Raw genomic sequence first — 23,537 nt, forward strand, 5'->3', positions numbered from 1 at the left:
GCTGCTACTCAAACTGATCTGAAGACGAAAACTGCTCCGGGTACTGATACTGGGTCTCCTTAGATGGATCAACGTCTACTCACGATCACATGGCCAAAACAATGCACAATAATAAACATACAAGCAAACACTAATAAAAACTAAGAAACAGTACATCAATACATAAAAACAACACATTAAACTAGTCTAAAACTATTCTAAGCGTTACAACAATCGCGTGGACATAAAGAACGCTTAAAACGGAGCTAAAACGCGTAATCTAGGCTGAAAACAAGGTTCAGGGACTAAACTGCAAGAAAACTAAGGTTCCAGGGACTTTTCTGCTAAAACCGAGGGCCTAGACGTAATAACCAGAAAGATCCGAGGGCCAACGCGCAAAAAGACCCTAACTGGATGGCGGGTACAAAATCTACAAAGCTCAGGGGCTAAAACATAAAATTAGGGGCGGATTTGGAAATACTTTTACACAAGAAAGGACTGCGGGTTGAAACTCAGAAAACTCAGGGTCTCTTTAACAAAAGATCCAGGCTGAAACGGTATGATCTATTATGGGCCGTTGATCTCAGATCTAATGGTCTGGAGCGAAGCGGTACGCCGATCTAATCTGGGCCGCTGATTCCGGATCTGGCGGCCACAGGCGAAGGGGCGTGCGGGCGGCGGCGCGGCTCGCCGGAGCAGAGGCTCCCCTGGCGGTGCTCGGCCGGAGCTGGCCGTTCGGCCGCTGCAGGGGCCCGTTTGGGTCGCGATCTGGTGCAAAAGGATGAGAGAAACACGTGTGATCCTCTGGGACCTTGTGCGTGGGCCGAGGATGGCCGGAGCGTGGGGCTCGGCGGTGGAGGCGGCGCTGCGGCGACGGGCTCACCGGAGTCGGTCGTTCCCGCCGTGCCAGGGCCAAATTCGAAGCGCTAAATGGACGGAAGGCAAGATTGGAGCACGGGGAGGCTCACCAGAAGCTCGGGACGGCGGATTCGTGACTCAGGGTCGGCGGCGACGTTGGTCGGCGGCGTGGTCAGGGCGGAGCTCGCTGACAGGTCGGTGCGGTGGTCTTCCGGGCTTCGGGATCCCGCGGTTCGGCTCGTGGGACTCCTGCAAAGTTGGGGCAGGGGTCAACGCGGGTCGAACGGCGCCGGCGGCGAGGAAATCGCAGGGCGACGGCGCTCACCTGAGGCGGGTCCGGGTGGAAATCCCGAGCGAGCGCGGAACAAGGCGATGTGAAGGCGGCCGGTGATGCTCCTGGGGCCACGAAGGAGATCCTGCGACGGCCGGTGGAGGCTGGGAGGCCGAGGAGCGGCGCGCCCGCGGAGGCGCAGAGTTCTGCTCCGGGCGGAGCAAAACAAGGCGGCCGATGCTAGGGTTTGGGGCGTTTGCGGTGGCGAGATGCGACGCAGGGGGGGTCGCGGGTGCATTTAAAGAAGGCCCGGGCATCTTGGGGGGGCGCGCCCGTCGTGATCCCGGCGGGGATTGCGGCGCGGCCGTTGCAGCGCGGGGAAGACGGAGCTGACTGGTGGGACCACGGCGTCAGCGAGTGAACGGCGGGCGCGGGACGCAGCTGCAGAGGGAGGCGCCGACATGCGGGGCCGGTGTGGCAGCGGGACGGGGAGAGGAAACTGGCAACGCGCGTGGCGTGCGGGTGGAGTGGGCCGAGCGGAGGTGGGCGAGCGCGGGAGAGGGAGTGGACCGGGCTGGGCTGCTCGTGCGGAAGGTGGAAGCGCTGGCTGGGCCCGCGTGGAAAAGAGAGGAAGTGGTTTGGGCCCGGGGTGAGGGGAAAAAAAGAGTTGGGCCGCGCGGGTGGAAACGGGCCCGATAGAGAGGAGTGAGCTGGGCCGCAGGGGAAGGGAAAAGGGGTTTGCGGGCTGGGTTGGTGTGGGTTTTGGGTTGTTATGGGTTTGGGTTTGAGCTCACATGCTTGAGTTGGGTCTTTCCTAATTTCAAACCAACACAAACTTAGATGAATTCAAATTCAAATTTGAATTCACAACTAGCACTGAAACAACAAAAACAAATGCACCAGCATGTATGCAACAACACAATTAAACCTAAGGAAAATTTTTAATTACTTATGCAACAAAATTAGATTAAATGCATTAATAGCACAAAAAAACCTTAGAAATTTGAATAAAGCCAATTAAATTTATTATTAAATACTGAAATTTGAATTAGGGTGTTACACATCGCTACCTCCACCTCCAATGTGCCTCATGGCCAAAGGTAACTCTAAGGTATGTGAGAGTGAAGATGATAGTGATGATGAGCTTGACCCTAATGAGTTTGCTAACCTCATTAATGAGTATACATCCGTTATCAAGAGGGAAAAGGGCAAAGTCAAGGTTCTTGAGAGCACTCGTGCCAAGTTAGAGCTTGCCCACTCCGATTTGCTTGGCAAGTACAATGACTTGCTCAAAAAGCACAATGAGTCACTTATACTTGCTAAGCAAGTTGAAGAGAGCCACAAAAAGCTTAAACAAGAGCATAGGGAGTTGGCTCACAAGTATCAAGTACTTGAATTTGCCTATGAAGCAATTGACCCAAGTCTTGAGAACTTTGCTCATGAAACTATTGAAAAGGTCAATGCTTCTACTTCATGTGATGACCTACTCATTAATGCAAATGCTACTAATGCTTTGCCCGAGCTTGCACCTTCTAGGGAAAAGGAATTGATGGATCAAGTGGCAAGCCTCAAGAGTAGTGTGGAGAAGCTCTCAAGAGGAGAATACATCCACAAGGAGATTCTCTTCAACAATGCCCGTGACTATGGCAAGAGAGGTCTTGGTTCATTTCCGGAGCCAAACATAGCTACTACTCCTTCTCCGGAGATCAAGACTAGCTTCATCAAGGAAGTTGGTTCATATTGCCAACATTGCCAAGTCACCGGGCACCACACTAGGGAGTGCACTTTACCATCACGTCCTCTTCCTAATTTACCCAAGAATTACTCATCAATGTTTCAAAATAACTATTTTCTCTTGAGTAAAGAGAAGGGCAAGGTGAAGGCCAAAATCATTGGCAAACTCACTAAGGAGTCAAAGAAGAAGTTCCCCAAGCAACTTTGGGTTCCCAAAAGTCTTGTCACACATGTGCAAGGCCCAAAGCTTGCTTGGGTTCCAAAAACTCAACAATGAATTCTCATGTGTGTAGGTGAACTACAAAGCCGGTGGAAAACATTGGGTACTTGATAGCGGTTGCTCTCAACACATGACCGGCAATGATAGCATGTTCACCACTCTTGAAGACCCCGGAGATCATGAACATGTCACCTATGGTGATAATTCAAGGGGAAAAGTTTTAGGTTTGGGTAGAATAGCAATCTCTAAAGATTTATCTATTTCTAATGTCTTGTTTGTAGAAGCACTTAGTTTTAACCTCATTTCAATTGCTCAATTGTGTGATCTTGGACTAACGTGTGCCTTTGACAAGAATGGTGTTGTAGTAACTCATGAAAAAGACAAGTCATTGGTGTTCACGGGGTTTATGCATGGCAACATTTACTTGGTGGATTTCTCTTCAAAGCAAACAAGCACCATGACATGCCACTTCACCAAGTCTTCTCTTGGGTGGCTTTGGCATAGAAGAATTGCTCATATCATCATGAGCAACCTCAAGAAAGCCCACAAGAGAGGGATGATCACCGGTTTGAAGGATATCACCTTTGACAAGAACAAGCTATGTAGTGCATGTCAAGCCGGAAAGCAAGTTGCAACACATCATCCCATCAAGACGATGTTGTCTACCTCCAAGCCGCTCGAGCTACTTCACATGGATCTCTTTGGTCCAACTACATACAAGAGCATTGGTGGTAACCTCTATTGCCTAGTAATTGTTGATGATTTTTCACGTTACACTTGGGTTATGTTTCTAGGCGATAAGGGTGAAACTCCGGAACTCTTCAAGACATTTGCAAGAAGAGCTCAAAGGGAGTACAACTCCCTAATTGTGAAGACCGGGGTGACAACGGCACCGAGTTTAGGAATATGAGAATTGAAGAAGGGTGCGATGAAGAGGGTGTCAAGCATGAGTTCTCCGCCACCTACACGCCTCAACAAAATGGAGTGGTGGAGAGAAAGAATAAGACATTGATCACTCTAGCAAGAGCAATGTTGGATGACTATGGCACGTCCGAGAAATTTTGGGCGGAAGAAATCAACACGGTATGCCATGCGTCCAACCGGGTGTATCTCCACCGATTCCTCAAAAAGACGCCATATGAACTCCTCACCGGGAAGAAGCCAAACATCTCCTACTTTCGAGTCTTTGGTTGCAAATGCTTCATCTATAAGAAGAAAAGGCTCGGTAAGTTTGAAAGTAGATGTGATGAAGGATTCTTTCTTGGTTATGCATCAAACTCCAAAGCATATAGAGTATTCAATCAAACCTTCGGGTTAGTTGAAGAAACATGTGATGTCGAGTTTGATGAATCTAATGGCTTCCAAGAGGAGGTTATTGGCTATGACAATGTAGGTGATGAGGAAATTGAAGAAGCTTTAAAGAATATGTCCATTGGGGATATCAAGCCGGAAGAAGTGCATGAAGGCAATGATCAAGGGGGAGGACCTTCCTCATCTACACCAAGCACCTCTACGGCACCCCAAGTGGATGGAGATCAAGAAAAAGATGATCCACAATCTCAAGAAAATGTGCCAACGCCAACACCCCAAGTCCAAGAACAAGAAAAGCAAAGTATTCCACCACAATCACAAGTCACCCATGATCCACCCCAACAAGCATCCACGCAAGTACCGCTAGTGAAGTATGGTCGCATCTCCAAGGATCATCCTATTGGTCAAATCATTGGTAGTCCTTCCAAAGGAGTAAGAACTCGCTCCAAGCATGCTTCATTTTGCGAATATTACTCGTTTGTTTCTTGTATCGAACCCACTAGCATAGAGGAAGCACTTGAGGACTCGGATTGGGTGATGGCCATGCAAGAAGAATTGAACAACTTCACCCGCAATGAAGTTTGGGTCCTCGAAGCTCCTCCGAAAGACAAGAACATCATCGGCACCAAGTGGGTCTTTCGAAACAAACAAGATGAACATGGGGTGGTGATACGCAACAAAGCAAGACTTGTGGCAAAAGGGTTTTCTCAAGTTGAAGGTTTGGATTTTGGTGAAACTTTTGCTCCGGTCGCAAGACTTGAAGCTATCCGCATCCTTCTTGCTTACTCTTCACATCATAACATTAAGTTATATCAAATGGATGTGAAAAGTGCATTCTTAAATGGCTTTATTAACGAACTTGTTTATGTTGAGCAACCTCCCGGGTTTGAAGATCCGAGGAATCCTAATCATATTTATAGGTTGCACAAGGCACTCTATGGGCTCAAACAAGCTCCAAGGGCTTGGTATGAGAGGCTTCGTGACTTCCTAATCATGCAAGGCTTCAAGATCGGGAGGGTGAACACCACTTTGTTCACAAAAGACGTCAACGGGGATCTCTTCATTTGTCAAATTTATGTTGACGATATTATCTTTGGCTCAACTAACGATTCACTAAGCCATGAGTTTGCTACCATGATGTCTAGGGAATTCGAGATGTCCATGATTGGCGAATTGACCTTCTTCCTCAGTTTTCAAGTCAAACAAATGAAGAAAGGGACATTCATCCATCAAGAAAAATATACTAAAGATATCTTAAAGAAGTTCAAGATGGATGAGTGCAAGCCAATCAAGACACCCATGGCAACCAATGGGCATCTCAACTTGGATGTGGACGGTAAATCGGTTGATCAATCCCTCTATCGCTCTATGATAGGGTCTTTGCTTTACCTTACCGCATCTAGGCCCGATATAATGTTTAGTGTGTGCTTGTGTGCCCGCTTTCAAGCTAACCCAAAGGAATCACACCTTTCGGCTGTGAATAGGATCATTCGGTATCTCAAGCACACCCCAAGCATAGGCTTGTGGTACCCCAAAGGCGCTAGCTTAGATCTCTTGGGATACTCGGATTCGGATTTTGCCGAAGCCGTGTGGATCGCAAGAGTACCTCTGGGGGTTGCCACTTGCTTGGGCATTCTCTAGTTTCTTGGTCAAGGAAGAAGCAAAATTCCGTGGCTTTGTCCACTGCGGAAGCGGAATATATAGCGGCCGGTGCATGTTGTGCCCAAATTCTATATATGAAGCAAACCCTTTTGGACTTTGGTGTGAAACTAGATAGGATCCCACTCCTTTGTGACAATGAAAGTGCCGTAAAAATTGCCAAGAATCCGGTTCAACACTCTCGCACAAAGCACATTGATATTCGCCATCACTTCTTGCGTGATCACGAAGCCAAAGGAGACATATCTCTTCAAGGTGTGAGATCCGAGGAGCAATTGGCGGATATTTTCACAAAACCTTTAGACGAGAGTACTTTAGTTAGGCTAAGGAATGAGCTAAATGTGCTAGATGCGGCAAACGTCATGTAAGTTGCCATGTCATATAGAAAAATGCATACATATAGGACACTTGTCTAACCATAGTAAGATAGTGATGAGCATGGGTTTAGCTAGAGGTGGTGGTTCACTTATTTTCCTCTAGGCTTGTAGAAAGGCTCATCATGAAGAAACTTTCCGTGGGTTCAAACTTGACAAGTAGAATTTAAATTCTTGCTATGCATTTCTTGTCATATAGATGTGCACTTCATGTTTACTTTACTTTCGCATGTGGTTGTAGCTTGCATCATCATTGCATGCGTAAGGGTCACAAAGGAGATCACTTGATGAAAATGAGACTTGTTTCATATACAAGATCTTAATTCATGAAAAGTGAAAAGAGCAAAGTGTTGGGTGCGTTATTGCCTAGTGAGTCATGTCATAATGAGTTTGAAGCTCTCTATCTTCAATATTCCTATGACAAGGCTCATACATTTTATTTGGCGTTTTGTCTCTCTTTGCGGCTTCTCCTTGTGTTTGGAAAGAAAACTATTTAAGCTAGTGTGCTATCCTATTTACTTTGAGGGGTAAAGTTGCCTATGCAAGTCCATTAACTTGGGTTTATTTGAATCTTATAAGTTTATTGGACTTAGCATAGAAGTGTGAGCTGAGTGAAGGTTTTTGGGTTCACCGGTTAAACCGACGCTCAATGGATCTATACCCATCGGTTTAACCGGCGTTACTAAGTTGTGTCTCAGCTCAGTCAGTTTCAGGCGTTCAACCGGCGTATACAATTTTCGGAGCATCGGATCAACCGGTGAACGTAACACAGATCTGACCTGCCAATCAACCGGTGATAACAGCATTCAACCGGCGTATACAAAAGTCATATCGTCGGATCAACCGGCGTTCAGATGAATCTCTGCTGCAGTCTCGGGTGAACTAAACCGATGCAATCAACCGATGCTCAAGACCTAGGCATCGGTTTAACCGGCGTTAAAGAAAATCGCGGGCCCACTTGTCATATATGTGTCTTGCTCGTAACGCCGCCTTCTCTGTTTCGCCCGCGTCTCTCCCGTCTCGAGCCGCCACCGCGCCCTAACTCCTGATCCCGCGCCGCCGCTCGATCACGCCGCCGCGCCTCCACTCGCCCACGCTCACGCCGCCGCTCGCCTGCACGCCGCCAGCCCGAGCCGCCGCCACCGTGCATTCACCGCAGCGCCGCCTGCACGCCCACCAGCGCCGCCTGCGCGCGCACCTCCGCCGCCTGCGCCGCCCGTGCGCCACCCTCGCACGCCTATGCAGCAGCGCAACCCGCGCCTCCACACCGTCCACACCACAGCCGCAGCCGCTTCGCGCTCACCAGGTGCTCGATCTTTTGCCTATTCGAGATGGGACGCGAGAAGAGGAAGGGGAAGGAGGTCGTGGTCGAGAAGCCAGTCCGCAAGTGGACTCGCGCAGAGCGAGAGGCCGAGAGGGCCGAGATGGTGGCCAAGGCCGCCGAGGAGCAGGCGTCAGGCCGTGCTCGCCCGTTCGCGATCAGAGATCCGCCAGCCAGGGGCAGGGGCAGAGGCCGAGGTATGGGCCGAGTCAGAGGTGCCAGGGCCACCAGAGCCACGACTGAGGCAGCAGCAGCAGAGTCAGATCACACAGATACAGGTGCAGATTCAGATTCAGAGGCAGAGCAGTCTGAGCAGTCTCAGGGGCAGAGCACACACGAGTCACCGACTCTACGACGGTCTGGCCGCACTCGGCAGACGTCCCCAGTAACAGAGACTTCGCCAGCGACCGAGCGTCGCACTGGACCGAGGACGCGAGGAGGTCACCAGCCATAGGAGCCTCGCAGGTCCGCAGCAGCAGCAGCAGCAGCTCGTAGAGCCGAGGCCCTAGAGGCCGAGCGCGCAGTGTTCCGTATGGACACTGTTGTGCGTCTGGAGCCAAGTGTGTTGCTCCAGAACTTGACCAAGGCCAATGCGGCAAAGGTCAAGAGGCTCAGGTGGAGTGTTGAGGAGGAGGACTGGTTTCCCGTGACCCGTGACAGCAGGGTCGACCGTAGGTTCTGGACGCTTCTTCAGGCCAGTTTCTACGAAACCTACCAGAGGCGGGGCCACAGGATCTTCCCGCACAGAGTGCTTGACTGGGTGTCACTGAGGACAGCCGCAGGGGGAGCAGACGTCAGAGAGCATTTCGCTCACTTCAGGGGCCTGCCCAGGTTACTCTAGATAGAGCAGAACAGATACATAGAGGACTGGGTCAGAGTGTTCTACGCCACAGCCTGGATCGCTCCCGAGCGCAGAGCAGTACACTTCGTGTTTGGAGGCCAGGTCTTTGATCTGTCCAGGGCGACTTTAGCAGGGATTCTTGGAGTTGACTTAGTTGACGTCTCCCTGCATGAGATGGTTTACGGTGATGCAGATCCACCGCGCAGAGCCATGATTGGCGGGATTGCACCTTGTCACGAGGCGATCTCTCAGTGCTTCCGCCAGCCGTTCCTAGCTTCGTACGCCAGAGTCCCCAGCCTGCTGACCCCAGAGGCGTACGCTGTTCACATGGCCCTCCGGAGGACTTTGTTACCGAGGAGTGGCTACCCAGAGGGGTTTACAGGTCTGCAGTAGCTCCTGCTTCTACACATCCTCACTCACGAGCTGTTTGACATAGTTGACTTTATTCTGGCTGAGATCGAGGATGTGATCACTGACGGGATGGGTGATGTGCGACAGTTTCCATATGCTCACTGGATCAGCTATATCTGTTCTATGATCGTGCCAGCTGAGTCACCCGTCAGTGCAGTCTACCGTCAGGACGAGGCTCCCCGGTTCCCAGTTTACCGTCCGACAGCACCACAGGACCGGAGGAGAGGCAGGCAGGCCGATAGAGCTGCCATGGCACAGTTGTCACCAGAGGCACAGGCCCGAGTGGCACAGGAGGATGAGGCACTGCTAGCTGCCGAGGCCCAACTTCCCAGAGGAGATGATGAGATACACTAGTCTAAGCTTGAGTCAGACACCTCCGAGGACGTCGAGTACTTCCCTACAGCAGCCCCAGCTAGTCACGACCATGAGGTAGGAGGGTCCAGAGAGCCAGCCCCAGAGTCACCGGCAGCAGCTACAATTACAGAGTCTCAGGTGACACAGCCGTCCGAGCTCACCTCTCTTCTTCAGCAGCTTGTTACTCAGTAGCGAGAGGACCGGTTAGCACAGGAGGAGGCCAGGAGAGCCCATGAGGCTCAGCTAGCAGCCATACAGAGGGAGGCCGCCCGAGAGCGTGCTGCAGCGGAGGAGCGATTTGTCGGCCTTATTGATTGAGTATCACAGAGGACAGATGCTCAGTTTCAGCAGATGAAGCAGGGCATGATGGCGATGTTCGGGATGATTACACAGCTCTATACTCACACCGGACTCGCCCCGCAGCAGCCAGGCTTTCAGGGCGTTGGAGCACCCCAGCTTGTAGCCACTCCAGCTCCAGCCCCTACTGCAGCTCCAGCGACTACGGCGACACCGGAGACCACGTTCTCGATGTCCGCACTACTTGGGTCGGCCGGTCGTCCACTCTTCTCACCACTGCCAGCGACTTCACTCTTTCAGGACTCTCCTTCGGCAGTCCAGTCAGTCGCTCTCCCCGTCGTACCACAGACACTACCTTCAGGGGGGAGGAGAGGGTTCTTTGCTTCAGCAGTCGACACAGCCGGCAGCTTCAGCTCTTACTACTTCAGATGTTGACACATCTTCTGCTGAGCCGGTTACTACTTCTACGGACCCTCTTCCAGGCAGTGCCAGCACGAGAGCCTCGACGATAGCTACACCCCCAGTCAGTTCATATCCAGCAGGCAGTTCTGACCAGCAGCTCTCGTCCGTCACTGAGGGTACACCGTCCGACGACGACGACGACGATGACCCAGACCCCTTCCTCGCCATGCCGCGACAGCCGGATCAGTAGCTCGCCTTTTTGGTGCTTTGACGCCAAAGGGGGAGAGAGTCAGGGGGAGTTGGAGTCAGGGAGAGGGTAGAGTTAGAGAGAGCTCGTAGTTATCAGGACTTTGATGCTTTGTATCACATTTGGTATTAGTTCATGGATATGTACATTTGACGCCTGAGTATGCTGTGGTTTGAGACATATCTATGGATTTCGTTTGAGCCTTTGAGCTCTTTGATCCTTTTTCGAGTTTGCTTGCGTTTATCCTGTTTTATCTTTCTCGATCTCTCATTATTTATGTTTGTGTTGTCATCAATCACCAAAAAGGGGGAGATTGTAAGCATCTAGGCCCTCAAGGTATGTTTCGGTGATTAATGACAACCATTATTGTGACTAATGAGTTTGTGCAGCTTAATAGATCATTATCGCTCATTTGGTCATATGTCAAAAGAGGCCCCTCAATTTCATTATTCAAAAAGGCGATCTCGGTATTCAACTCTTTTTTATGTCAAGACTAAGGATCTTTCTAGTCCTAAGTGTCATAAGGTTGAGAAGGACACTTAGGTTAGTATAGGTTTTATAGTTTTGTAGTGATCACACTATTAAGAGGGGTTAAGGCCAAGTAACTTGAGCATGGACATGGTCATTTGAAAATGGATGCACACTATGGTCACTCAGGTTCCTAGAAGTTCAAATAAGTGGTTTTCAACTTATATCTCAAGAATATTTGGATTTCAATCAAGACTCAAATCAGAAAAGGCAAAATCAGGAAAAAGTCTATACACCGGTTTAACCGATGCTCTCATTTTCCTATACGTCGGTTAAACGAAGTCAGCAGAGTCTGGACAAGTCAATACACCGGTTAAACCGACGTGTTTGAATTTAACGTCGGTGCATTAGTCTAGAGTTGGTTTTTCCAGGGTGTTTCAAGTTCTATACACCGGTTAAACCGACGATGTTTGAATCAAGACGTCGGTGCAATTGACCAGTGAGATGGTTTTTCAAAGGATTTCAGAAGTTGTACTCACCGGTTAAACCGACGATAAGTTTGAGTTAACGTCGGTGCAGTTGTCCAAAGACTTCGTATTTCAGCTGATCAGTGGACAACTACACTCACCGGTTAAACCGATGATACATCGGTTAATCTGCACAAGTTGTAACGGCTAGTTTTCAGAAGGGGCAGTTTACATTCATCGGTTAAACCGACGCTGGCTATTGGAGGATCGTTGGATTAACCGGTGCTACGCAGTTTTCTGGCAGCTTTTCTCCAACGGCTCTATTCGTGTGAGCTGCCTATATATACCCCTCCAATGGGTCATTTTGCACACTCTTAACACCTGGACATATTCATACACTCATACATTGTTGAGAGCCACCTTGAGCTTCATCTTTGACATACTTGTTCATTCAATCAATCAAGAAGCAAGACTAAGGACTTGAGTAGAGAGAAGCTTGTGTGCATCCGTTCTTGGTGATCGGTTCTTGCTCAAGTGAAGGCCCTAGCTTGTTACTCTTGGTGATTGGCATCACCTAGGCGATCTTGGTGATCGAGGTATTTCTCGCGGAGCTTGCCAAGGATTATGGGAGCCCGGAGAAGAAGATTGTACGTGGCTTGATCTCCACCACGCCGGGATGGTGAACGGAGACTCTTAGTGAGCGCCCACGTCTCGGTGACATGGGAGGTGACAAAACTCTCTGTGAGTGTCACAACGTGGATTAGGGGTGTGTGCCAACACATCGATACCACGGGAAAAAATCCGGTTGTCTCTTGTCCACTCTCTTTATTCAAGCATTTTCTTTCATGCAATTTATTCATGTGCTTGACTTAGAGATCATAACTTAGCTCTACCTTGCTAGGCTTTACTTCTCATTTTATCTCTCATAGCTAGTTTAGGTAGCTTAGTTATCCGGTTGGTGAATTGGTGCCTCACTAGCATTGCATAGGTTAAGGTTGCTTTATTGTGTTTTAGAATTTGAAAAAGGCCCAATTCACCCCCCCCCCCTCTTGGTCCATCGATCCTTTCCACGCTGGCTGCAGCCATCAAGGAAAGGTGACACGATCCCCGAGGTAGCCACCCAACGTGGCAAGATAGGAGAGGGGCAGTAACTCTTGGCCCCATGACCGAATCGTCGCTTCAAATTCGGGCGTGGGCCCGGGGGCTGCTGTTAGCACCACAGGAACGGGGTCCCCATTCTGCTTGACGAAACTACAAGAGGCCCATGGAAAGACCCAGGTACGGCCCACCTCCGGCCGTGGGCTGCCTCTGCTACTCGAGTTCCTGGCAGGGCCCAGGAGCCGGAGGAGGACAAACTAGGCGGTCCCTTAGCCAAGAAGGAACCGCCAGGTCACGTCTACCGCGCCGACGCCGCAGTAACTCTGCGGCACTCATTGTAGCACGCCCTCCCCATAAAAACATCATGAGTACGGGAGGCATGGGTACTGACGGCATCTCGAACAGAGGGGGAGATGGGAGGAGCCCCTCCTCCCACCTCTGTCCCATTGAACGGTGATGGACGGTGGGGGTGGACCCACCGTCTGCGCCGACCATCCCCCCGAGCCAGGCCTCGGAGTTCGTTGGGGACCTCGGGACCCCTCGGGAGGCAACCAAGGGCCCACAGAAGACCTCGGGGTCCCTCAGGGAGCCCCGGGAGACCCTGGAGCCCGCTGCTGGGTCCCATCAGATACGAGGAGCCCAGCAGAGGAGTGTCCGGGCGGTGCGGCGCCCTCCTCCCACTCTGCATGTTCACACCGGGGAGGAGTAAATAAAGTCATGTAAAATAGTAAAAAGATGACCCCTTGGGTGTATATAAATAGGATAGCTAAGCCAAGTGTAAGGCAGATCAGATCCACCCGATCTAAGAGCAATCACAAGCTCCCACAAGACGTAAGGTGTTACGCCTCCAAGTGGTCCGAATCTGTCTAAACCATTCGTCTCTCCCACACACCACAAACCACCGACTTCTACTACGTATTAACCCCTAACCTAATCTCTAAATGGAGGTTCCCACAAATCTCTGCTTGCGGTACTCACCCACCGTCAGACACCGAGAGCCCTGTGGCCGTGCACGAAAGACGGCGTGGCCTACCGCCCAGGCCTAACGGAGTATGCTAACAGAGATCACGGCGGGGGCAGTACAGTTGATGGCAGAGCCACGGAATGACGGAAGGGGTAGAAGATAAAAACAAGATTAAAGAAGAGAGTTTGAACTTTTTAGGGTCAAATTAAAGAAGAAACTGTCGGAACTTACCCATAAATAATCCAATCGCAGTCGAACGTGTTATCTGGAGTATCCCCCGGCGTTATCTGGAGTAGCCCCCGGGAAGGCCGGGAGGACGCACGGGTGGGATGATCCAAGCAATATGGGCTATTGGATTTGATCGTGAGAAGTGAGAAGAGGACTTGAGGTGAGATGTTGACGCTTCATTTTAACTGGGTAGGATCTGTGGGTACATTAGTATAGTAGATAGAAGAAAAATCATCTCAGTGGAGGAAATTAGTGTAGCCATAGGAAAGAGTTGAACTGATGCGTTAATGGAGTAGATTAACTGGGAAATGGAATAACAGCAAACTCATTCTGCATTCTCCTCGTGTATTAAAGGACGTCGGGCGAACGACGGAACGAGATCGATACAGACAGTTATGTCCACAAAGCCATCTGTGTTAGCTAGTTGCTCATTGTTATAATCAGACGGCAAGTCGGCAACAAACCACGGAGATTATGAGGTAAGAATGGCGTCTGCCTCTAGCCCTCTCTCTATATATACTCAGGACCTCAAACGGTACCCCGCCTTTGCTCGTCCCATCCCCCACCCAATTTCACGGTCATCTCTAGACCGTCGTTAGAGTCCATTGCCATTGCTTCTCAGCAGAGTTCAATGAGATTAGCATGCATGGACAACCTCCGCATATATCCCTCCATCTTTCTACTGCTCTGTTGTGTTGCTGCAATCGCAGCATACCCTGCTCGCTCTGATTTTTTATCCCACGAGAACCATCAGTCTGTATCATACAGCCCACAACCACAGGATTTCCCAAATGAGCGACTATACCGCGCCTACCTCGTAATCCAGCGCTTCAAGAGCACCGTCACCAGCGACCCCAAGAACGTCACCGCCACCTGGATAGGTAATGATCTCTGCGGGGAGAAGAGCTACGTGGGTTTCTATTGCGGAGCACCGTCTGGGCGAGATAAGTTAACCGTCGCGGCGGTCATTTTGAATGGCTACAATCTACATGCACCAAAGCTGCAAGGGTTCTTAGATAAGCTCCCGGATCTCGCTTTTTTCCATGCCGCTTCAAACCAATTTGGTGGCGACATACCCCGCCTCGCCGGCCTTGCCTACAGTTACGAGCTCGGTGTCAGTAAAGAAATGCCTGCACGCCCTATGATGTGGGGGGGGAGCGGCGGAGTGGCACCGGAGGTTATTTTCACCAACTGCATAACTGCGAAATTTAACTTTACATTTGACATTCGATCTGGCGACAAGAAGCGAGGAGGCATGATGCCCCATGCTACGGATTCTAAAGCTCTCCTCCTCAATTACAACAACCTATCTGGGCCCCTTCCGGCGAACATTGGCTTCTCCAAGTTGAGCTACCTCGCCCTCGCCAACAATAAGCTTACGGGGCCAATCCCACCGTCAATCGAGCACCTACAAGACTCCCTCTTCGAGCTGCTCCTCCTCAACAACCAGCTCTCGGGCTGCCTCCCCCACGAGCTCGGCATGCTCCACAAGGCGGCCGTCATCGACGCCGGCATGAACCAGCTCACCGGCCCGATCCCGTCATCCTTCTCCTGCCTCAGCAGCGTCGAGCAGCTCAACGTCGCCGGGAACCGCCTCTACGGCCCGGTGCCCGACGCGCTCTGCAAGCTCGCCGGGCCCGCCGGCCGCCTCGCCAACCTCACGCTGTCCGGCAACTACTTCACCTCCGTCGGGCCGGCGTGCGCGGCGCTGATCAAGGACGGCGTCCTCGACGTGAAGAGCAACTGCATCCCGGGCCTCGCCGACCAGAGGCGCCCGGCGGAGTGCGCGGCGTTCCAGAGCCAGCCCAAGACGTGCCCGGCGGCGAGCACTCCGGTGGCCTGCCCCGCCGCAGCTGCGGCCAAGGGCGAGGTGGCACCGGGGGAGAGGAAGGCTAGGGACTACTCCAGCTACGTGACCTACGCTACTCTGCATGAGTGAGCGGCCTCAGCTCGGCATGCAGTAGGAGACAGATCGTCTCGGTGGCGTTTTGGCTATTTGTTCTTGTATTCTTATGTACTAGTACCGTGTGGTTGGAGTGTTTGCTGTCTATTTTCTACGCACGTGTTGCTGTCCAGGTTGCTGTCCAACCTAGATCTATTTGTATCCATTATATTTGAGTGAAAATTTGTTGCCGTTGTTGTAAAGTTTTATCTGTCATGGACGTTCGATATATTGCTTAAATTTCGTAACTTTCCAATATGGCAGTGACCTTCAAAACAAATATGGCAGTGACTTTGGATAAGATTACTCGGGCCCTGTTTAGTTCCCAAAATTTTTCCTACAGTACTCATCACATCGAATCTTCGGACATATGCATGGAGTATTAAATGCAATTAAAAAAATAACTAATTACACAATTTAACTGTAAACGACGAAATGAATTTTTTAAGCCTAATTAGTCCATGATTGGATATTAATTGCCAAAACAACGAAAGTGCTACAATTTCAAAACCCAAAAAATTTCCCCAACTAAACAAGACCTCGGTTAAAATAGGAATAAGTAATTGCATAACTCTGTACCCTACAACAGCCGGCCGGGGTCTTGATTTCTTGAGCAACGTGAAGTTTTTCTTTCGATGCAGACGTTCACATTCTTGCATAGACGCCTCACTCTTAAGGCTCATGTCACATGCGACGACCCGAACTGAATCCATCAAGGACTCAAACCTTGGTGCACAGATTTCACTATGCAAATGAACTACGCTTGGTTCACCGAACAACCCAAAATGAGCTCGGCAATGATCCATAGGCCTAAGTATCAACGCCTTACATTTTTTTCTAATCGAGAGGACACTTACATTTCAGGAACATTCAATGCCTTCTCTGTTCATTGTGTTTTCATGTCTAGTACGTTCGACGCCGGGGTACGGTGAATAACAATGATTGAAGTGAAGGAAACCACAGGCTCCGCCATCCCAGAGAAGCTCGTGTTCGCGTGCCGCGCCGGCATTCGCGACAAATTGTCTGGGACCGGGACCGCGCCTCTACGGCTCTACGGCGAGGTGCCTAGCTCGATCACGCGCCGCGCCAGGCCACAGCTCCAGGGGCCGGACGACGCACGGCACGCGACGCTTGTCGCCAAAACCTCTCGCTGAGTCGCTGTCCCGCCCGCGCGCTCCGCTCTGCCCCGATCGAGCTCCCCCGTCGGACGCGACGGGCATGCAGCTGTGCCAGCAACATCCCCGCGGCTACATACCAAGCCGTGGCCCGCCGCGCCGGCGAGCACCGACGCCGACACGCCATGCAGGCGTCGCCGTCGCATGCGTCACGGGACGTGGTGGCGGAAAGGTAGGTAGAGCGACTAGCTCGGCCGTGCTCCAGCTACCAGAGGAGACGACACCTGCATGCATGCATGCCACTCCATGCGGGCATTAGCTAGTGAGGCGCCATGGCAAAAGCTTGGGGCCGCCGGCGGAGTCCTTGGTCCCTATTCGTCGTTTATGTTCATGCAATGTGTCTTTATAGGTTGGTGGTGGTATGTAGGTGTGCATGATGCGCGCGCTTCGATCTGGCCCTGTTGTTTCGTTCCGCAGGGGTTGATCTCGCCGCCAAGAGCCATGCACATGTGATGGTGTACTGGTAGCTAGAGTGCCGCCGTGCCGTGAGCTGTGATAATTTGTTGTGTTTCAGGTGGCTCACAAATAAGATTGGCCAGGTTTCTGTACCGTAAGCTGTGCATGGTCGTCGTAGATTCTAAGATGTAGGAACAGCTTACCTTTAACTTCCTGAGAAACATTCAGAGTTTAATTGAGCAAGATATGGCTCCGCCAATGCAACAATATTCTGGTTGGTACGTGATGTGTTAATAAGATCGTGATTGGCAAGCTCTAGTTACAAGATTTATGAAGCTGGGTGGAATATGGGTAAACTTGCTGGAGATGTTTAGGTGGTCATCTTATTCCCATTTTAAACTGGTCAAAAGTCTGAAATCACTATATAAATTTTAATAGAAATTTGAAATCATGCGATGAAATGGCGATCACCGGTAAGGATCCTTATAGCGAAACATATCCATTTAGATTCAAGTCCTCTACTCGATATGGGTGCTTGTATTTTTGTGAATTCATTCCCCGATTTAACCGGGACTATTTTTTCGGTGGTAGCTAACATACCTGTCGTCAACGAAATGTCAATCTGCCACTAAATCTCTCGAAGCTGCTTATAGAGGTAGACATGCATGTATTTATAGGAGTGGATGTCAGTACGTCTATGTAAGTATCTACATCTGTACTATCTTTTTGTTTGTGCTGTGTTTTTATTTAAAAAAAAGAAACTCAAGATACCACATGAACTCAAAAATTTGAACTCCACCAAAACTATATGCATACATACATTTGCAGTGTCTTTGACACTGTTGTAGCAAAATATATTTCCAAAACTTCTAACTATGTTATAATATACGGTAATACTATTCTACACCTTCGGTGTAGCATTTATTCTACACCCAGCAGTCAAATTACTGACCGAACGGATCAGAAATTACTAAAGCGAGTTACCGAATTATTGTATCACATTAAGTAAAATGGTGTTCAGTAATCGTGCGCATCGATTATTACTGAAAATTTGTTCAATAATTAGTTGGATGTAGTTGCACCTAGAGTGTAGAATAGCACGTGGGTATAATAGTTTGGTAATACTGTGAATTCATAAAATAAAGACATAGTACTCTGAAGTTTCAGAGAAGAACGACAGAATTATTAAGAGGAAATTCCTTATTTGACACTGGAAAAACTATTGGTTCCTTTCTTGGCCCCTAAAAATTTTTGTTCCATGTTTGACACCAAGTTAAGGTCTTGAAGCGTCCCCTCATAAGAGAAGACTTAAAAGTGATACAATATCAGTCTCAGGAGGCTGATAACACTTTTATTACATCATATGGTACATCACCGTACAACTCTACGTGGAAGTGGGCAGTGAAGCGCTACTATCGCGAGGATAACAACTAACACCCACACCACGATATTAACTACGAAGAGGGGGTCATCGGAGTCTTGCGCCATACGGAACTTCCTGCGGGTGACCCTATCCACAGGCAAGGTTGGGTGCAGGACGGAACCTCTACTCAACGTCTTCAGGAACGAAGTCTGGATCTTCCTCTATAAAAATTTAAGAATGGGGTGAGTACAAACGTACTCAGCAAGTCCAACCACACCCACGGAGGGGGTATAAACAGAATATAATGCACAGGATAAATCAAGGATAAGGCTAGGGTTTAACTTGTGGAAAATGAATTTTTATGCAGGGGTTCATTTGAAAGAAAGGATTCTCAAAGCGAGCTTTCTGGTACCGAGTAACACGTAGTGTTGATCCACACATGATCCCAGTTTTAAATTGCTACCGGACTCCTCATCCGTCGTAGCACACGGCACAACTGCCGGACACTTTTCCAAAACAACTCACGCCAACCCATCCAATCCCAGAAGAAACACTAGTTATGTGACCACACCGTAACTCGCCCAGTACCGTGGGCACGGCTATTCGAATAGATTTTAACTCTGCAGAGGTGTGCAACTTTACCCACAAGTGGGGTACCATAGCTCGATCACCGTAGTGTCGGTGCAGATCCCAACAAAGCCATTACCCACCTTAGCTAGACCTGACTAGCCATCACGGGATCCACCAAGGGGTCATTGACCTATCACAGAGGTTTTAACCGGGGCATAAGTCACACAGAGCTAATCTCTTCTCCTTGATCACCCGTTGCTCTCAGCTCCCCTGATGGCTATCAGCCTAACTAGTGGGGTTTATGCTAAGCCGTTGCCCATACAACGGTCGAGTGGTTTGCACGATAGTGGAGTTAGGTGAGATGACACACCAACTCGGTCCTTAGTTGTGACAGGATGGATATCTCCCTTCCTTGCTCTACCACACAGGTACGAGCATACCGTTTGGCAATTCACACAGAAGTGCCATACATCCCGTCTAAACTTATCTTTCGAAAATTTCACATTTTTCCCTTCCCACACACTCACACATTTTTCTTTTATAAAACAACTTATATAATGTTTAAGATCCTAAGCGTTCTAGCAGCGATTAACGTCCAAACAAATCACATTCAAACATTAATCTATGTGGTCAAGGAATGGTTATAACAAATCAAGGGGTGGCTATCCAACCATGTTTTTCAGCAGGCAAAACATATGCAATTTTATAAAATAGGCCAATGGGTTGTGTTTATAAAAATTAGGACAAAACATGCATCAAAGGGCGGGATTGAACTTGTCGTCTTCAAAGCCTTCCGGGAAGTCCTGATCGAGGTACTGTCCTTCGGGTTCGGGGTCGCGGAACTGGTCCTCGTTCGCTTGCTCACAGTATTGCTCATTGATGGGTTCTCCCTCATTCACACCGTGATCTACGACGCATACAAACAAACACACAATCAAGAAAAAGAAATAAAAGTTTTATCGCCGAGCTCGATTCGGAAACAATTAAGATATGGAGATAAAAGTAATTTTTTTGGGCGATTTCCTAATGGCATGGCCAAAACTATGTTAGGAATGGCGTGGTAAAGTTTCGGGTCGATCGGAGATCGTTTGGCGCATGAAATGATAGGTTGGAGAGGGATTTAGGGTTAAATAAGGATCCAGGGGCTCATTTGTAAATTGTCTGGAATAGAAAAGGACTTAGTTGTAATTTCTAGAAATATTTGGGGCATACTAAAAGGTGTGGGTTTATTTAGAATTAAGTTTATATGGTGGAAGGGTTTATTTTGGAAAATAAAAAGAGAGAGGGTTTATTTTGCAAAAAGCTAAAGAGTGGGAGGGTTCTTAAATGAATAGAAACAAAGACAAGGGGTATGGGTAAAATGGCCTGTCTTCTTCCTCCCCCTCGCTGAGAAACAGGGGAGGGGGCGGCGCAACGCCGGGCGCCTGGGCCACGGTGGCGGCCGCGAAGTGGGGGAAAAACTTGCGGGGCCCGAGAGGGTTTGTTTCCCCCCACTCGATTCGAGCGGAGACGGCTCGTGGTGGCGTGGCCACGGTGGTCGGCGGAGATGGCCGGAGGTGGACACGGAGGCGGCATTGTGGGCTCGGGGAAGGGACTCGAGGTGGTCGAAGGGGTCGTGGGGGTCGAGGAGGCTCTATCCTTGCCCTCACCTTGGGCGGAGACGTCTCGGGAAGGCGGCTCGACGGAGGCTGGCGGCGGCCGGCCCTGGAGCTTGGCATGGCGGCGCTGCGTGGCTTGGGCGAGGGCTAGAGGCGGCGGTGGAGGTTGTGAGGATGCTGGGCGACGAGGTGGCCTATTTGTAGGCGCGGCAAGGCGGTGGAGGGGAGGGGCCGCGTTGGTGGCGGTCCGGCGAGCTCGGCGGGGCGCCTTAATGGCGTTTGGCCGCTACCGCGGTGTCATGGAGCGGCGGCACGGGCGGCGAGGCGGCAACAGGACGACGGGACGTCTCGGGCAGGCACGAGCGGCGCGGCGAGCGGCGCGGCGAGCACCCGAGGCGCACAGGGACGCGCGTGGGCAGGGAGCAGAGCGCGCGCTGCGAGTCTCCCGGGCACGCAGAGCGCGTGCGCGCGTGGAGCAGGCGTTGTGCGTCCCTGGCGGCCGGCGTGGCGATGTGGGGGGCGCGGTGCGCGTCGAGGCAGGCGAGCGGTACGGCGGCTCAGCGAGGCGGGGTGGCAGCGGCGGCCATCAGCGGCGGGCGGCGCGGCCACGCGGTGCGCGTGCGCACGCGTGGGCCGGGCGCGCGTCAGGGCGGCACGGGGCTCAGCGTGCTGGGGCGTGCGCGTGCGCATGGGCAGGCCGTGAGCGGGGCGGGCGCGCAGGAGCGGGTGAGGAGCAGGGTCGACGCGGCGGCGAGCTGCTCTGCAGCGTGCGGGGGGGGAAGGAGAGAGAGAAGGAAGAGAGGGGAAGGAGGAAAAGAAAATGGAAAATAAAAAGGAAACAGGAAAAAGAAAAAGAAAAAGAAAAGGAGAGAGAGAAAGAGGGATAGATGGCGAAAATCACGGCGGTGATTGCGACGGGCGGTCGCGCGTGGGCGACAGGCAGCCGAGCGGCGCGGGATGGGACGGCGGTCAGATTCGGGTGTCAGGTCCGGGAAAAGTTCCGGGGAATTAGGGGCTTGGATAGGAAGGATCGAACTCAACGACGAAAAGAATTTTGAAAATTATTTTTAGCGTGTGATTTATTTGGTAAATTTTTCGGAATGTCACAGGTCTCTAGTTTACAGAATTAACTTCTTTTTGGAGATCGTTCTCCACTCTGTTAGATTTTCCATCCAAGAACCATTAAATGCAATGTAAAAAGAAGATTTTGGCCCTAGGAGCCCCCACCACCCTTCTCCCTCATCTCCTCTTCTCCCTCCTCTGCTCCATACAGCTGCCGGTCGTCGTGCCCCGCGGGAGGCCGGGCCACCGAGCTTCACGGGTCACGGGGTTGTTTGTGTCGTGTGGCTAATCTCCAAAGGAATCCATAGCCAAGAAAGTTATGGGAACCACCATCTTAATAACGCCAAAAGAAATCGGAGTAATTAACCAGCAGTAAGTGTTGTTCCTAATAATTACCCGTTCATCCATAATTAGACCAGTCTTAAGGAAAGTTTTATGGCATTAAATTGTATACCACATCATCAATTTTGCTGATATAGCAAGGAGAGAGAATAAGGGAGTTTCGTATAATGAGAGAGAAGTTTCAGCCCCATAAAACTCAGACACAGCTATCTAGTTTTCAGTCTTGATAACCGTGCGATGAAACTGTGCACCGAGACAATATCAGTAGAGGATTTCATATTGGCGTTTCCAAGATTACCATATCAGCAAGAAGGAAACAAAATGATGTTTAAAATTAAACTACCCCTTCAATACATAATTTTACATTGTTGTTTTTATAGACTCCACATGATCTTTAATTTTATGACTCATGAAGAGTTGGTATTTGTGTCAACCTAGTTTCTCCTTCTCTCTCCTATTAAATTCTCTATTATATCGCCGAATTAGTTAATGTTCCATCATAACTAATGTACATAAAACTCTCTTTTTTTTCGGGTAATGTACATAAAACTCTTATGGCCTTACCATTTCGGTATTTCCCTTTGCGCATATATCTTGCCGCTTTGAACTTGTACCTCTTTACCTTAGTTTGGTAGGTTAGCATGCTTCGGTCTGCCAGGGTGCTCGTCCGGTGTGTTTGGTTTCATGCCCCCAGCTTGCCGAGTCGAATTTCTGTCACCATTTTATCTGATGTCAAATTTCGACTCGTTAACCTCCTCCTTTGGCTGCTTCACTTTATCGGTTAAATCCATGGCCGCTAATTTAGTGGCCAAAATTTATCTTGGCTAGAACATGGCCATAAATCAAAGAACGTATGTGTCCGTTGTTCATGCTCCAGCGAGGTTCGTACAAGTAGCGACGGTCCAACTCAGCCCACCATGCGCCGACTATATATAGGAACCGTAAAATAAATAGTTGGGCCGCCCATTAAGTAGCCCACATAACAACGGGGCTCCTGTACCCTTTCCGGATGTCGGATAATAGACATATCTATAAAGCCCATTATACAAATCGTTGTGTCGCACGGCCCATTAAAGTCTCACAGCGCTAATGCCCCGCTCCATTGTCTTTGTCTGAATCATGCAAGCACATGCAGTAAGCATGTGAAGCTTGCACGTCGCCACTAGTTGGAAGGTGCAGGTGCTGGTAAATGTTCTTTCATTTTTTTTCCTTTTTAAACTGCATCAACAAGTAACACTTTCACTAAACCGCTACGGTCAATATTTTAAAATATAGGATTCAACATTCATTCAAACTTAATACAATATTTTTTATGAAATAGTTAAACATTTTATATGAAAACGTTGAAACCATATGTACAAAATGTTGAACATGTGTATACTCAAGTTGCAATAGTATACTTCGAATATTGATTTTTTAGAAAAAATAAAATTAATTAATATATATGCATATGTGATCTTGTTTTGTTGCATAAATTCTAAATAGCATCATGCTTCAAACGAAATCCAAAATATATTAACGGTTTGAAAGAAAAATAGAATTAAAGTTTTGAATCTAAATGAAATCCACGTCCACCCACCAACGT

At 49.6% G+C, this 23,537-nt stretch overlaps 1 protein-coding gene across 1 annotated transcript; it reads left to right on the forward strand.

Moving 5' to 3' along the window:
- The first annotated feature begins 14,052 nt into the window (after window positions 1–14,052).
- On the forward strand, window positions 14,053–15,686 carry LOC120708577 (uncharacterized protein At4g06744-like). The gene has a single exon (XM_039993908.1). It carries the CDS (start codon window positions 14,136–14,138, stop codon window positions 15,441–15,443), a length of 1,308 nt encoding a protein of 435 aa, XP_039849842.1. The 5' UTR covers window positions 14,053–14,135; the 3' UTR covers window positions 15,444–15,686.
- The last annotated feature ends 7,851 nt before the right edge of the window (window positions 15,687–23,537 follow it).

Source organism: Panicum virgatum, chromosome 1K, assembly GCF_016808335.1.
Source record: "Panicum virgatum strain AP13 chromosome 1K, P.virgatum_v5, whole genome shotgun sequence".
Taxonomy (NCBI): Eukaryota; Viridiplantae; Streptophyta; class Magnoliopsida; order Poales; family Poaceae; genus Panicum; species Panicum virgatum.

Bases quoted from the DNA above. Each gene is read 5' to 3' on its own strand.
- LOC120708577 (XM_039993908.1), top strand. From the start codon at position 14,136: ATGAGATTAGCATGCATGGACAACCTCCGCATATATCCCTCCATCTTT.